Here is a 17,425-nt window from a genome sequence, read left to right on the forward strand (position 1 = left end):
TATTGTATTACAGCTATTGCAGTACATGTTGTCATTCTGAATTTCTTTGTGAAATATAAATAGATTTGTCTCAAATGCCAAGTATTTGATGCTTGCTACAAAGTAGTGCCAAACAGTACAGGGTCGGTAGTGGGAGAAAATATAATGTAAGCCCAGAACATATCTAATCTACTTTGTGGCATACTGAAATGTCAGATATATATGTTTTTTTTAAGCTTAGGCTTTGTACATGCGTGAGATAATTCTCGCCTGATACAAACCGGCTATGTACACACCTTCAATAATTGTCACAACAAAAAACTGAAAGGTACATGAATAAGCGCTGTACATACAGAGGCATTCTGCTCTAAGGAGAGGGGAAGGGGGAGAACGAAGGAGCAGCACCCCACTGTACTCTGTCCCTTTAACTTGTATTAGGATTGTTCGTGGTCCATGGATCCGCCAGTACGGATCTTTAAACGATGAATGACGAGCGCTGTACGCACAACAGATTCTTTTCCGATACGTCCTAAAGTGATTATCAGACGAGAATCATCTGACGTGTGTATGTAGCCCCAGACTCGTCTTGGGCGAGAATATGTCTACAGCAGTCGCTAGACAGATCCATGAATAACGGATGGAGAAAAAACGCTGTGCAAGTCAACGAAGAAGAGCACAGCAGGTGCTGCTTGCCCCCTGTCTATAGAACATAACACCCTGTGTCTACAACACTTGTTCGTTCATCAGTCACTCCTTTGTAGCTGGAAAAGATCATGAGTGTTTCCAGCCATGGCAATTGCAGGTGTGTACATCGCCTTACTGAGAGGCAAGATCTGGTAGTGGCTATCTCTTTACCTGTTGGTCATATTATCTGATGTGTCAGTGACCACAGAATAAGTTGCTTTTGCAAGGATCTGCTTATTAAAAGACTGTACTTGATTAACAACACAGGTCAACATGTCATTTTCATCAGATATAATTTTTGTGGGCTTTGTAATATTTTCAAATCTGTGTTCAGTTTGTCTCTAGCACGTCTAGTTTTTATGATGCAGCTATATATATATTGTGTAAAATTTGTTATAAATAGCCTTAACATATTATAACATTTAACTACAGTTTTCTTTTTTTAGGTTAGAGACCTCTCTAACTGTGATTGATTTCATTTGTCATCATGCCTAGAAATTGCTTTAATGGTCCAGACAGTTTCTGTTACATGTGGGGTTAATTCACGACGAAAGCACAACGTCCCCAAATTACTACAGAACTTAAATATACAAATTTTATTTCGACTATCCACTTGGTGACCAGGATAAATCTTGGGCTCCACATGTCATCTGTACCAGTTGTTCCAACGGACTGCCTGACTGGCTAAATTGGCGTAAAGCAGCAATGCCATTTGCAATCCCGATGGTGTGGAGAGAACTGCGAGACCATCTAATCGAATGCTATTTTTGCTGCATCAACAAAAGTGGATTCTCAGGTAAAACTGAGCACAAAATTGTATATCCCAGCCTTGAATCTGCAATTAGGCCTGTTCCCCATGATGATTGATTGCCATTTCTGGTATCGCCACATGATGGACTTGCTTCTGTAGAAGATGATGAGGAATTCGCTGGAGTTGCAGCCAGTTACAACCCTGAATCATTTGATCCTGACTTCTTGACCGATGAAGATTCAGAACCAAAGACCTATACACAAACAGAGCTGAATGATCTCGTTCCTGATCTAAATCTTTCCAAAGACAAAGCAGAACTTCTTGCTTCAAGGCTTAAACAGAAGCACTTGCTTGCAAAGGGTGTAACTGTAACTCACTACAGAAAACGAAATCATAACTTGACAACGTTCTTCACTAGTGATGGCTCACTGTGCTACTGTCATGATATAAATGCATTCTTTAACAGTTTGTTACAAGAGCATGTTCCATATGAATGGCGTGTTTTCACTGATTCCTCTGAAAGAAGCTTGAAAGCAGTCTTACTGCACAATGTAATTCCAAACCAAGTTTACTGATTGCCCATTCCATTAACCTAAAGGAGTCCTATGACAACATGAAGTTACTACTTGAAGAAATCCAGTATAAAACACACCAGTAGAACATCTGTGAGGATGTAAAGGTCATTGGCTTGCTGATGGGAATGCAAGGAGGATTCACAAAATTTTGCTGTTTCCTATGCCTGTGGGACAGCTGATCTACGGGAGACCATTATGTCAAGCGTGATTGGCTACCAAGAGCTACCTATAAGCCCAGAACAAGCAGTGTCAAGTTTCTGCCTCTGGTTGATCTGCATACTTTTTTTTTGCCCCCTCTCCATATCAAGTTAGGCTTGATGAAGAACCTTGTAATGGCCATGGGTAAATCAAACTCCATCGGTTTTTAGTACCTTGTTGAGAAGTTTCAAACATAAACACTGCAAAAATAAAGGAAGGGATATTTAAAGGGCCACAGGATCAAGTCTGGTTTGCAGGATGATGTTTTCAAATAATCACTCTCAGCAGCTAAACTAGATGCTTGGGATGTATTTAAGTGGCTGTGTGAACAATTTCTGGGCAACCATAAGTCTCCTGAATACAAGGAAGGAGTTCAGAATCTGCTTGATTCACACCAGGAACTGGGTTGTTGCATGTCATTAAAAATACATTTCTTGCACTCACATCTAGAATTCTTCCCGGAATATCTTGGTATGGTGAGTGAAGAACAAGAAGAACATTCAGTTAATGGAGCACCGCAACCAAGGTTCTAGAATGAAAGTTTGATGGCTGACTACTGTTGGATGCTGTACCGCGACAATCCAGACAAAGAGTACACAGGAAGAAATGTGTTCCATTTCTGAAGAATAAATGGAACCTGACTGACACTGTTCAGTAGATCTATACCACAGTGTGTCTTATTTTACTTCACACTGAAGAAGTAATAACTTTCACTTCAATGGTCCTTACGTTTTAGTACAAAATACATGCACGTACAATGTTAACTATGTTAGTACTCATAACTCAGGAACTGTACGTGTTATGGAAAAACTAATTTAAAAAAGTTTGGTGTGGTTTCTGATGATTATCAAAACTAACTTTTTGTTGACCTGTGCAATTGAATACATTGTGATGATTCTACTGATTCACATTGGAAATGTTGGAGTATACTGAAGAATAAACTAGTAACTAGTAGAATAACCTATATTTTTTTGACTTACTTTATAAAACATCATACATACTGTTAAAAAGGAAAACCATTTGTGATCTACTTAGCACTTAATAATTATTTTTTTGACATATGCAAACAATGACAGACTGGTACACACTGACTGGTAGAATATTTACAATGACCATCAAAGAACATAGAGGATTATGAATTTCCTGAAGAAAACAAGTATGTGAAATTTGTAGCTTTGGGTAAGGTCCAATACATAAATATGTAACTAATCCTACATTGTCTAGTGTGATATTGACAATAAATCACCTTTATTAATGATCAGAGAATTTAGAGAGTGTCACTATATACAATGTAATGTATATGGTCTTCCTTGTCCTATTCGGCTTGCTCCTAATTTCTGCTCATTTACAAGAGCGCTCAAAATCCATTTTTTCAAACTTGCCTACCAATCTTCTACACATCACTAAATCCCAACACTACATATCTCCCATCCTATTGTGTGTGAAACTTCCCCACCTACTAGATTTGTAAGCTCTTCGGGGCAGGGTACTCTCCTCCTGTATCACTGTCTGTATTAGTCTGTCATTTGCAATGCCTATTTAATGTACAGCGCTGCGTAATATGTTGGCACTATATAAATCCTGTTTAATAAAAAAATAATAATAATGTACCTGTACATATGATAATTGTAGTTTCTAGAATCGTGATCACCCTTTGGAGCTGAATGTACCTTTCAACTAAGAAATATGACCTCTTCAGGTGCTCAGAACCAATTTATCTGAACAACTGTTGTTTTCTAAACTTCTGCAAAGCATTAAGCAATAACAGTAATTATTGTAGAACATTTCTATTATATTTGATGCTGCTTAAAAAATAGATGAAGTTCAGGAATCTATGCTCTAGAACAGAAAATCAACAATGTCACTGGTATAATAGTTAAAAACAAAGTGTCCCTTGAAAGAAAGATAGCTTATACTCCTTCTACTGCCTGTGCTACCAGTATATTCTGTATTGTAAAAATATCACTGCTAGAAAAATCTTCATAAAAGAAAACAATTCTTCAAAAACAGTTCTGAAAGGGTCTTCTTATTCTACCATGAACCATTATACATGAATAATGTAATTAAAAGCTTAGAAGTAATACTGAATGGTTATTGCTTCATATTCAGACATGGCAATCAACTGGACAGTCCACCTGTAAGAACATATTTGGCACTATACTACCTAAACTCCCAAGTCCCATAAGGCATTTCAGCTTTCCCAAAACCCATTTCTTCAAAACTAAAGAAATATAACATAGAATTGTGATTTTGTGCTCTGCTGTAGGCTAGGCATGGTCCACACATGCCTTTATGCTTATCAGTGCTGTGCATCTGCAACAAATACACTGATGACACGCATAGTTAGAATTCCTATTTCACAATTGCATATCAGGAAATTCCTAAATTTTCAAGAAATTTCCTAATTAAGGAAACTGTGAAAATATGGCTCAATATTATTAACATGGAAAAAAAATGTTATCAAGCCAAGGCTTAGACAACTTCTTTGGAAATATACAATTATAATAAAACAAATCAATGTGCAGCCTGTTATGGAGGAGAAATTGTGTATACATTACCCAAATGTTTTTTTAATTAACACTGTTATTCTATATTGCTTTTCATTCAGTAGTCTAGCTGGTAGTTTTTTTTGTAAATAGCAGTTTGATATGATACAGTATAAGCCTATAGCACACTGACATCCCTGTGATCCTAATCATTGATTCTCTGTCTGACAGGTGTTTGACTTTCAACTGCAGCAAAGTGACATGGAACATTTATCATCTCTGCATACTATCAGGAAGCTAATTCATTTGACATACCCACTGTGGAGAGGATGAATCCAGAATACAGATGCATCACTCAAAACACTGGAAGCTCTGTTGTGGAAAGAACATAATAACCACTATCACATGGGTCATTCAAGAGTGATTATAGACATGCCAGGAAAAGGGCTAATGCTATTAGCTGCAATTACTCTTGACCCACATCAAAAACACTATTTCTTTCATTGTAATGTGTTAATTCAATGACAACAAAAACTGCATTATCTACAATTCAAACATTTACTTAACAATAAAGACATTTGTATGGGAATTCTTGGGACAGTGGTAGATGGTTGCAGATTATCTTGTGCAATTCAATTTGAAGGTATCTTGATAAAGTACATAAGTAGGTGTCACATGCACTGTCCAAAAAGCCCATAAACCTATAAATATAGGCACTAGAAACTGTATGCTAATCCTAACTATCCTTTAAAAGTCAAGTGTGGCCAAACTTTTGAACCTTCCAATGGTCATAAAGTCTGCCAATCAAACTAACTTACCAGTGCGTAGGTGTGGTTAAGAATTTCATATACAGTCACTTCAGCAAACCATATGTCAACATTTACAGATTACAAACAATTTAAGATAGCTTAACCTGGATGTTTAATTCAGTGTATTGGGGATGGGCATTCTAACTATATACATATTGTATTGTGTCCCTGGTTTAAAGCATAACTAAACTTGAAAAATACATAAATTCCAGCCAGACAGGCTCTATATTGCAAAGGAGACAGGTAATGTCCCTTCTGCAATATTAATATTATTATTACAACACAGTATTTATATAGCGCCGATATATTACGCAGCTCTGTACAAAGTCTATAGGTATGTCACTAGCTTTCCCTCAAATCGGCTCACACTCTAATGTCCCACCATAGTCATATGTCTTTAATACAGTCTATGGTCAATTTTTGGGGAGAAGCCAAATAACTGCCTGTTTTTTGTGTGTGGGAGGAAACCCTCCAGAGTACCCGAAGGAAACCCACGCAAACACAGGGAGAACTTGCAAACTCCATGCAGGTAGTGTCGTGGCATTTTATGTCATGTTTATAAGGTGATTGTATTTTTATTTTTTTTTTCACTGACTGTAATTAAATTTAATTTGGTTAGATGTAATTACATGACTCCATCATTTGCCTAATATGCAGTTCTTTAACTGTTTTGAAGATGCCTGCTCTTGTTTGTCAATGAGCTTATTTGTTTGAATCATTTTTTCTTACATTTTTTTTGCCTTTCAAAAAACAAAAGTTCAAAGAATGATTGAATGTTATGTACTTATTCCATACTCATGTCTACGCTCTTTTTTATGCAATTTAATTAGTTGTGTAAGGCATGGAACTGCCATTACCTGTTACTTCACTGATATGCCTTTTGTAAGTATACCTATGAATATGTAAGTGCAATGTAAACAGGTTATGAGGACTTTCTCATTATGCTGCATACCTGACTAAAAACAGGTTTGTTACTGTGTATGATGTCAGGCTTAAGGAATGGCTTCACCCCTTTATTGGTTTGTATAAGGATACAAATACCAGTGGTTCAGGCTACACTTAGATAGGCAGGAGGACATCTAGCCACTTTTCTGCTTCGTGCAGGTTGCGTGGCTGATTTAAAGTGAATGGCATAGTGTGGTTGGAATATTGTGATGTTCCAGTCCTTGTGTCATTATGCTTCATTATGGTTCACCATGGTCATTTGGTCCTCACATTTACCACAGCCCTGCTTTTGAATTGATTTAGAATAGTTTAAACCCTCTTTTCTACACCTGCGATGCAATATTCTTGTATAATTAAGGCATGGTTGTGATGCATTGTTTTACACACAATATAGTGTATGGGTGGTCTAGTAATGCACCTCTTCCATAAATTTTAATGAGACCACTTTTAAACAATTTAAACAAGTACAGCAGCTCAAAAAGAGTAGATATCCTAAAATTATTTGCAACCAGTGACAAACATGAAAAAAATGCATCTGCTGTTGACTAAATACAGTAAAGTTCTGTTAAAAGCCCAGGAGCGGCTAACAGTGCTGTTGTCAATTGCCCCTCTCAACTTCACAACCTTGTGAGTTTTATTACTCACTAAACTAAAAGTTTTATTCGCCACATAGCATTTGAGTTTTTTTGTACACTATAATCTGATCTGGTAATTTTGGGCAATATAAACAGTTCTTAAATACACTGATACATGAAACAAGGTAGCTAAGTTAGTTAAAGAAGAATATATGTTTATTAAATGTACTTTTTGAGGGTCAAGAATAATTAGCCTAGATTTTGCATTCCCTAGTTCCTCCTTCCCTCTTCTCCATTCATATACAGAAACCTCCTGATTTCTGTATATGAATGTAAAATCAGCCATGTGCAATGAGGCATTTTTCAGCTTTATTGACACTTAATTCACTACAGTAAAGTACTTATTTGTTTCATACAAAGAGATTATTATAGATTTATCTTATTACATGTATTCTGTGTGGCATTGAAATTGTAGTGATATAATTGGTTGGTCATATTAGTATACATTTGAGTGTTTAATTTTTTATGTTTTTCAGTGCCAATCAGATCTACATATTGTTTGCTGCTGAGCCTTTTATAAAATAAAGATATGGTAACTCTAACACCTGTTCACACTGTTGTAAATGGGGACATTTAAAATGCTTTATTCGTGTTTTTTTTAATCCTGCAAAGGTAAGACTAGATTTACACTTCTGTGTTTCAGTATTGTTTATGTGCATTGGGTACTGTGGTGCCATTCATTTTGACTGGCTCCCCCAACAAACTAATCTGTCATACATCTACCTTGCTGTACACTGTAATGCATAGTAATGCACTGGAGGTTATTGTGGTGCTCTAGGCTATTAAAATAGTGTATACACCTGCTTTGTATGTCATTGCAATGCATGTGAATGCTCCTCATATCATGCATTACCATGTGCATGATAATGCATCTAAATGTTCTGACCTAAACCAAAGCAAATGTTAATTTACGTTCTCTTTCAAGCCAGGAATTGTTAGCCTGGGGACGTTTGGGACTTCTGTAATGTGGTCTAAAGAAATGCTTCCCAAATACTATACAAGCTTTTAGGAAGTATTTCAGATATATCTGATACTATGTGGTATAAATAAATATAATTATTTTTAATTCTATCAGACTCTCAGTAATGGGAATACAATTGTTGATTGCTGCAAGCAACATGTTCATGTCCTACTCCAGTTTGTAATAATAAACCTATGGCAGGAAGCATATTCATGAATAAACTAAGTTTGTGAAGCCTCTCATTTCTGATTACTGCAATTTCATTCACGCTTGGTGTTTTCCCAAACCAACAGCAAAGACGACCAATAAGAAGCCTAAATGTAATGAAGACTGAAATGAAGGCTTGTTATGGCTTGCTTGTCATGGCTTTATATATAATATGTTATATATGGTATGGTGTGTATACATAAAACCATCCCCTTTAGCCAAGATAACGCTGAAATCATGTGGTATAATTGATTAAAAGTAATGTTATCCAAAATAATGTGGACCAAATTGATGCGTTTACCCAGCATAATGGCCAAAATGCCAAAATCCAAAATACTGTTGGTCAAAATGATCAAAATGAATACTGCTGGCATGGTGTTCAACCTGTATCCACTCTACTCTATACAGTTCTCTAGCTAGCTTTAGATTTCTAAGACACGTCTAAATATTAAGAATACTGGACTAATAAAAGATCTTGCAGTGTCACCATTGGGCATGTGATCACCCTATGTGTGCATGAAGCAAATGCGTGATATGGGAAGCTGCATCAAGGCATTCATCTTGGCTATACTCTTGAGGTTGATGTATGTAAATCATAATACCGAATGAACAAAAGTACACAGTTTACACGGAGTGACATACATTATCAGCATAATTGTACACAACATATCAGATTAAAAATAAATCTAGTAAAACTGATATTTTCTCCCAAGAAAGAGATAAAATAAAAATAATTTCTGTTTTTATAAATAAGCCAGTAGGACTCATAAACTTCCATTTAAATTGTTTTGTTGCAGCCTAATTATAGTGTATAAATTACACATTATCTCTACAACCTAAATGTTTGTACAGGGAGATAAGAAACAGCTTTGAGCACTGGCCAACATCATTAAACATCTAAGGTACATAAATAAGACGCTAAATGGGCTTTAATAAGCATTGTAAGCTGTGTTCTCCTGACACTTTTATAGACGTACTGGCAAGTACTTAAATAGATTTCAGAGAAGCATATGTTAAAGTTCCAGGTATATAATGTGCATTGCAACGTAAAAAAACAAAGGTGATAGGAGAGTGCGCAAAATATAAATATTGATGGTAAATATATTAATGGACAAATGTATCCAGACCATGTTTTCCTAATTTTGAACAGAGGGAGACAGCAACTGTGGTTTGGTCTGAATTTATTAAAGCTCCCTAAGGCTGGCGAAGATACACTTTTATTAATGAACCTGGGTGTTCCAGCAATCCATGAATAGATCTGCTCTAGGATTGAAAACATTTGCTAACTAATTGCAAATGACCTAGGAATTCCTTTCCAGGTTTGGTGGATGAGCCAGGTTCACTGATGAAAGTGTATCCTCTCCAGCCTTAGAGAGCTTTATTAAATCAGACTCACTGTTTTAAAAGACAGGAAGTAAGGGGAAACTTGGAAGTCTATGAAACACAGAGTCCCCAAAGCAGATTAAAAATTTGACAATAGTTCCAATCCCTACCTATGCCTAACTAAGCTTTATATATAATAATTACCGGTATATATAATGTGTGCATTTTTACTTAGGTCTTGGTGTGCTTTGTATATTACTTTCAGATCTTTCAGATCTTTGAAGTATTCCAGTGTGTACCTTTGTAGGGGTTTTTATAATAAAGCTGCTGCTGCTTCTGTCTGTACAAGGTGACTGTTCTTGGATGTGCCCCCTCTAGTTTTCTGCAGGCACTGATGGCCATCTGGGTCCCACCCTGAGCTCTACTCTATGCACATGCAAAGTGATGACATCCCTGCTACATTTACAAGGTAATAAATTGGCATACAAATGCATTTGTTGCTCCTAAACTGCATTTAAATTACATCCTTTGTGGTTGTTAAGGAATACCTTCAAATGCCAGCTTTGCCCTGAGTTCAGCTATAAACACACAATATTGTGTGAGGTTATCAACACACACTAACTAATTTATTGCTGCTCCAGATTGTTTATGGTTTACTGTTAAAGTTTTTTTTTTTTTTTATTTTACAGTCATCAAATATATACATACATATATGTGTAGCTAAGACATTATCATTCTTTATTCTAAAGTTACTTTAGGAAAGATGCATTATTTTAGGGTTTTTCAAATGGGAATGGTGCTTCTGAATACAGTAACTAAATGGAGAATTAGATTGTGAAGGTGACATAATGAGGACAAACAAGTGATCAGCACCCCTCAACAAAATAATCTATTCTCTGTAAGATATTATTATTATTATTATTATTAAACAGGATTTATATAGCGCCAACATATTACGCAGCGCTGTACATTAAATAGGGATATCAGCAAAAAACATCTGGAACAATGATATTCATGTTCATATTATCTTGTCGTCATTGGCTTGACGTGTTGCCCATAAATTTCGGTATTATGCTTATAATTCTGTAGTATTATGTAAAAGCAATAGCACAGACCATTGATCCTCGTGGAACCATTCGTACTTATCTGGTGAATGTTTCTTTGTGCATCCAGTAATTGGAATTTCCTTTGTTAGCATGTTGCAAGTGCTCGAGCCACAGCTAAATGCTTCCAAAAAAGACCCAATGTGGGTCAAAATGAATTGTTGCTGAGTAGCCCCTTTAGGTCTTAAAGGCTTTTTTAATGCATGCATAAAAATCGTCAATTATGACTATAAGCCACAATGGTACTGATAAGTATTACCACATATTAACAATGTCTACATCCAGAAGCTGTTGGTGTTTTTTATACATAAGGATTAGGACATTAGTGTCAAACATCATCACTATCAACCAATATGATGTCTTGGACAATCAAGACATCCACGTAACAGGGTTGATTACTAAAAGAATACAGCATGTTCACGTTGTATAGCTAATTTTCATATAGATTAGTGAATTAGGTTAGGCTATGTTCACTTTGAGAACCCAACATACAAGTATAAAAGAAATAGGCCAAATTGCTGACTTCAATCACCCAATCGCTTGTGAGCAAAGTTCCTGTTTTATGCTAAACTGTTCTTGCTTGGGAGTGAATTGTTTTTTTGGCAAAATGAATATTCATTTATCTTTCCACCATATTCTCCTTTACACTCGTCTCTATTATTAAAGAAACCCTATGTGTACATTCCATTTTGGGGTTGATGTTCACTTTTGTGTAGTCCTAACCTCCAAACCTTTGCAGAAAAATTAGAAAAATAGAAGGAATTGTTTCTGCATATGGTTAGATATTTAAAGTAAACTTCAGTGTATAGTAGTAAATCTACCGCTTTGGGCATATCACTTAAAGTCATATAGTCTCAAACCTCACAGGTGTTCAACAGTAAAACTTTTGTCAAACTTACAGACAAACTATGGTCTTTATGGTCCCAAAGATGGCTGGCATGTCATTAAAAGTGTGAACCTATATACATTAATATTAAGTGTTAGGATGACCCTCGGTATCCTCGTCTCATCTCTGTACTACACTCCATCTGTCTCCTTTTACAAAGCCACCCACAAATTTATTATTAGTATTATTAAACTGTATTTATAGAGGGCCAACATAATACACATACAGTATGTAGATAAATGGAAAAAGCACCCGGGTACCTCATTTGATAAAAATGTTTGGTAGCAAATCTGGTTACCCACCAACTCCTACTTTCAAAATGTGAATGCCTTGGATGCTCCAAAGATACTTCATTTGGAATTTGATACATTCTTGCATATTTAGTGGAAATGCCCTATGAAGTGCCTCTCAATTTAAAAAAAGATGGGTGAATTGCCTCCCGGCTGTTATTCCTAAACCCCTCTTCAACCATTCTGTTCATATCCTTTTCTCATCCTTACATAATATCAGTAAATACATAGGCCTTTAAAACTCATTATTCACACAATTCTCCTATCATATTCACATAACACCTATCCTTTTTCCCCTAATTGTCATACAATTGTCCCTGTCCCCTGTTACCTCTGGCTCACCATGTGCCCTTTTGTTGCAACCCTGGGAATTCTTAATTCTCTATGCCAATGTTTGTTCTACAAATCAGATTAACTTGTTATGTGTCACCCCTAACTTTTCTTTTTATTGTAATTTTTATTTGAAGACTAAAAAACTATAGAAAGTATGAAATTGAATAAATCCAGCCTTATACTTTTTCCTTTAGGTAGATAAATCGGCCCTTAAGACCTAGGTATGGTAGCACTTTTACTAATATCTACAATGAGAAGTACTACGCTGTTTTCACTTCCTTTTTTAAAACATGGAACGTGTGTTAAGAATTTTGAAGAATGAAAGTGTGTTTGCAAGTAGTGGCAGAAACCCTCTAAATATCAGCACGATATGTGGTATACAGTGCATGCTGAATAAAAGATATACAACGTTCTATTCGGTAACAGAAAGTGAACTGTTGTCTGGCATGGTGGTGCTGGTGGAAGTGCTGATTCCTATGTTTATATATGTCAATGTTTCCAGTAACCCTGCTTGGTGAAGCAGATCACTTGTGTTTGGGGTGAGCTAGGAATCCGAAGAGTTTTATTGTCTTCCATATGGCAGACAGATGTGATTCCATGTCATGCAGTTTGCTTGTACATGGGGAGCCTAATCCTGATAAATATTATTTGTAGAGAATTTGTCATTTCTAATGTCAAAGGCAGTACGTGATCTTATTGTGAAACTTGCAGCACAGTTTACTGAGGTTTCTTAAATACATTTAAATAAAAGTCACAATTTATCACATTGCGGGTAAAATAGCTATATGATATAATCTTATAGCAATCGCAAAAAGAACCGGGAGCACTTAGTCAAAGAAAATATTAGTGGTAATTTTAACACACAGTTCTTAATACATTTAATACATTCCTGCTTCTGTCTTATATGTTTCCTGATAAAGAGACCCTGTCACCAACCCTGCAGGTTTAAGCACAGATTATTTAAATTGATTACCTGCAGTGTTTTCCCAGAACCTGAACAATGACTTTTGTAACATGACCACAGAGTATTATTTTAATTAAATTTAAATGTAAAGTTTAATTGAAAATTACTTTAAAGAAATGAAATTACTATATTAAAGCTATAGGGAGATTGAATGTGAATGAGTTAATAAGAAAACCATATAACGTAAAGTAAATTATTAGGTTGAACACATCCTTAGTTATTGTTGGCCTTTTCCAAATAAACTTCCTTACAAGAAGAAGTGACAGAAATTCCAAACCGCCATGGAGGTTATTTAGAAAAAATATGATCTGTGGACCATAATGGTGAAAAAAGTTGCCTAATACTAACAAGGTTGGCTGACTGTACAGACAAAATATCTGGACAAGCAGGATGGGAAATAAGAAGAACCATTTGTTTCTATTGTACAGATGTTACACATTGCTGTGCTGTTAGTGCATGATGACAGAAGGGATTTATGGACCTTGTAGAAGGTGAAAAATAATTGTGCTTCTAAGGAAAAAAAATGTATGATTTTATTTCACAAAACTTCTTTAGAAATGATGTAACTACAGCTGAGTTGTAGCTAACATGGCTCTTGCTATGTGAGCACCATTGGCATCTAAGCGTGCTAAATCACACCAATGCTATTTAAAAAAAAAAAAAAATGTTACAAGAAAAAAAAGTTGTTACAAAAAAAGTCCTACCAGGTGTCAATATCAATGTACATAGAGGATTTATTGTTGCTTGTTTGTATAGTAGGTTTTATGAAAGAAAGACCTATTTCCATCAGCTATTGGCGGATACATTTGTTGGTGAAAGCTACTTGGATAAATGCTAAACATTGGCAACATTAGAGGAAGAGTTCAACTCACTAATTCTAGGTATACCAAGGCCTGGATAAATGAGACCCAACAGTTGGAGGTGGCAGTGCAGTGTGTGTTGGCTTGGCCACTTGTGGACTTGGTGGCTAGCACTTGGACACATAGGGGTCCTACAGAATTAATGACACAGAAAATCAGTTTAAAAACACAGTATACAATTCTGACAACAATTGTGCCTTTATAGTGTTCCCTGAGCTAAAAGGAAGCATAATGGAAAAGGGGATTTAGGTCTGGAGTGCCAGGGAGAGAGGGAAGTACTATTCTTAAAACCAAAACCAAAAAAACCTCATGCACTGAAAGCAGAAGAGAGAAAAAGCTGAAAGTTATCTTATGGTATATTGGCCTGCTCCTTGCTTCAAAAATATGAGAAACACTGTTGAGTGTATAATAAGGTATGCAAAGAGCTCTACTATTAGAAACCAGTATGAAGTTCCTCTTTTCATAGAGAAAATAATATCCCTATGCTCTGCTGATAAAATGCAAATACTGGGGTTGTGCAAAGGGAGGCTCCTATCTTTAGACTTTACACCTTTCATAAAATCCGTGGTTCTCTGAGGCTTTTTTATGTATAATGAGAACAGTAAGCCAATATAGCATACATAACTGGATCATAGCAGATGTTAGAAAATATTTAAAACCAATCTCATGCATAGCTTTGGCTGATAGTCACACACGTACTAATACACAGTAATAATTGGAATAGTGGGATCACTAGAGGAGCTAGTGAGGAGCCAGTTTGTTCACTTTTTTTAGTTTGAAATGCACAATTCTATAGTTCCGATCATACAGGTGTGACATCTTCACGTGTGTGTATATACAGTAATAGGCACAGGTGTGAATATGCAAAGTTAAGTTGAACTCAAGGCAGATAAAAAAATGGACATACATATAAAATAAAGACTAAAATAGACCTGACACAATGACATTATTATTGGAATAACAGCATGGAAAGTATTGCACTTCCAACACCCATGGTGGTACATTATATGTAAGCAGCCTGGAGTACATCAAAGGAAGCTCACCATTCATGGCCAGCGACAGATCCTTGTTATTATATCACCTTTTTGATTGGCTTTCATTTCAATCAAATTCAAGCTCCTGTGCTTTGTCTTCAAATCCCTCCACAGTTCATGTCCCACTTACCTTTTTGACCTGGTGGAAAAATACACCCCTTGCTACTCTCTCCGCTCCTCCAATGACCTACTACTGACTTCCTCACTCTTAACCTCATCACACACACAGCTCCAAGACTTTTCTAGAGCTGCCCTACTCTCTGGAATGGTCTTCCTCGTTCTTTTCTATTTAATGTACAGCGCTCTGTAATATGTTGGGGCTATTTAAATCCTGTTTATTAATAATAATAATAATAATATTCGGCTTGCTCTCACTTTCTGTTCACCTAAAAGAGCACTCAAAACCCATCTTTTCAAACTTGCCTACCCGTCATCTTCTGTCTCCTAAAAACCTCACTACCCACCCACCAATCATATCTCCCCTTCTAGTGTGTGCTGCTTCCCCACCTCTTAGATTGTAAGCTCTTCTGGGCAGCATCCTTCCCTCCTCCTGTGTCACTGTCTGTCATGTGCAACCACTAATTATTGTGCAGCGCTGTGCAATATGTTGCCGCTATACAAATCTTGTTTGTTATTATTATTATTATTATTATTATTAATAATAATAATAATAATAATAAAAAGCTCTGCGTGATGGGTTGGTGCTGTATAAATACAAGTTATTATAATATTATTAACAATAAGTGGTATGTGGTTCACTGACTTTCATTTAGTTAGCGTACCCCTACCTTCTAAAGTGGGGATCGGTGAGGAAAGTGGTGAACAGGATGTTTGAAAAAGAACCCTTTTTTATCCTTGTTGCCCCTGGCATTTGCCACTTTGAACAAATACCAACACTTTTTGAGTGAGGAGTGGCAGAGTTTCCTTTGTCAATATTCACAGAAAAAGTACCCTGAGATCCTCATATTTGCATGAAAATATATTTTCCTTTGTACTCAAAACTTACCAAATATGAAATTACAACAAACACATTGTCAAAGTTGACACTGACCTTGTATGCTGTAGGTCCATTGGCATTGTTACAAATTGATGATTTTATAAATTGTTATAATACCACAATGTGCTTCAGTCAGGGAAATGGTTCTTTCAATCACGGTGTAATCACACAAAGACTTTGCATCGAGTTCCTTGAATCGGTTTGAAGCTGACTCATTCTAGGAGGTGGAGGCATAACCTCAAACAACGGTATTTAGTATACATGTGAAAACGTCTCAACTTTGCAGACAGAAGAAAATTGACATGGGTAAATCTACAATAACATCTACACTGGCTATGTGCCTGACGTACTCTTGCAATACTCCTGCAGAATCTGCCAAAAATATTTTTATGTAAACAATGAACTTCTCCTATTTGCTACATTGGGATTTTGGGGACATATTCTATTAAAAGTGTTTTGTTAAACTTTTTTTAGGTGATAAGAAAAAATACTTGCGGATCCCACCAGAAATACTGTGAGCTCTCTGCTTCTCCTGACTCTTTGTATTTCCCACCTGCACCATTCTCTAGGGTGACAACATTCCTAAAGTGTCAATGCTATGGCTCCACAGCTAGAGTACAGTGAGTGAGATTGTTACTGGCAGGATCACCAAAAAAGCCTGAACAATGGAAATTACCAGCCACACATCTAACCGTGTTAAATATTGAACCTGACTGATCCATTTGCTCCTTGGATTTGGTGGAATCTTTACAATTTAAATTAGATGTAAGCCTCAACTGAATGACGTTTAGTTTTCTAACGCTCTCTTTTGCATACCAAATATATGTTTATATGTTGCAGTTTGGTGCTGCTGATCTCTCATTGCAGACTCCTCCTGGATGAGTTTCCTGATGATAAAAAAAGTGGGCTACACTTAAAATGGCCACTTGTACCCTCCATCAGATGCTTGTGTGACAAGGTGACAACGCAAGGCAACAATGAGACAGGGACAGAGCACTGTCACCTTGTAAGAGTGCCTGAACAGGGACCTTTATGGCAGCATCACCAGGTTGCATTTTAATAATACCTGCAGACTGAAAAATATTGAAAAATGTGACAATGCTAAAAATGAGATTTAAGTGATAGGAGGATGTATACTTTAAAGCAGCGGTCGCCAACCGGTGGTCTGCAAGAAAATGGCGGTTCTGGCATCATGGCGCCACTCTGGGGGAAATTTCTTCCACATACGCGGTCCAGAGCCGGTAATTTTAGTGGTCCGTGGGTTTTAAAAGGTTGGTGACCTTTTAAGGTTGGCAACTCTGCTATCCATTAATTTGTGATCATCAGCCTAGCAGACCTAGAAGATTTATGAAAAATACATCTAAAGCAGAACCCCTGGCCAAGTAGCATTCTCAAGCATCCGCAC

General features: G+C 36.5%; 1 protein-coding gene and 1 long non-coding RNA gene across 4 annotated transcripts in view; one reads left to right on the forward strand and one right to left on the reverse strand.

Moving 5' to 3' along the window:
- LOC140336713 (glyoxal reductase-like) overlaps positions 1-8,265 on the forward strand; it is a 73,463-nt gene extending 65,198 nt beyond the window's left edge. For all 3 annotated transcript variants that reach the window (XM_072420009.1, XM_072420010.1, XM_072420012.1), the window contains one exon: positions 4,905-8,265. In XM_072420009.1, coding sequence (XP_072276110.1) covers positions 4,905-5,006 — 102 coding nt within the window. In that variant the 3' untranslated portion in view covers positions 5,007-8,265. The remainder of the gene's footprint in view (positions 1-4,904) is intronic.
- Positions 1-16,235, reverse strand: part of LOC140336715 (uncharacterized) — a 74,330-nt gene extending 58,095 nt beyond the window's left edge. The window contains exon 1 of the long non-coding RNA XR_011921932.1: positions 16,075-16,235. This is a non-coding gene — a long non-coding RNA (uncharacterized lncRNA). The remainder of the gene's footprint in view (positions 1-16,074) is intronic.
- Positions 16,236-17,425: the final 1,190 nt, after the last annotated feature.

The sequence above is a fragment of the Pyxicephalus adspersus genome, chromosome 8, assembly GCF_032062135.1.
Source record: "Pyxicephalus adspersus chromosome 8, UCB_Pads_2.0, whole genome shotgun sequence".
In the NCBI taxonomy this organism is placed as follows: domain Eukaryota; kingdom Metazoa; phylum Chordata; class Amphibia; order Anura; family Pyxicephalidae; genus Pyxicephalus; species Pyxicephalus adspersus.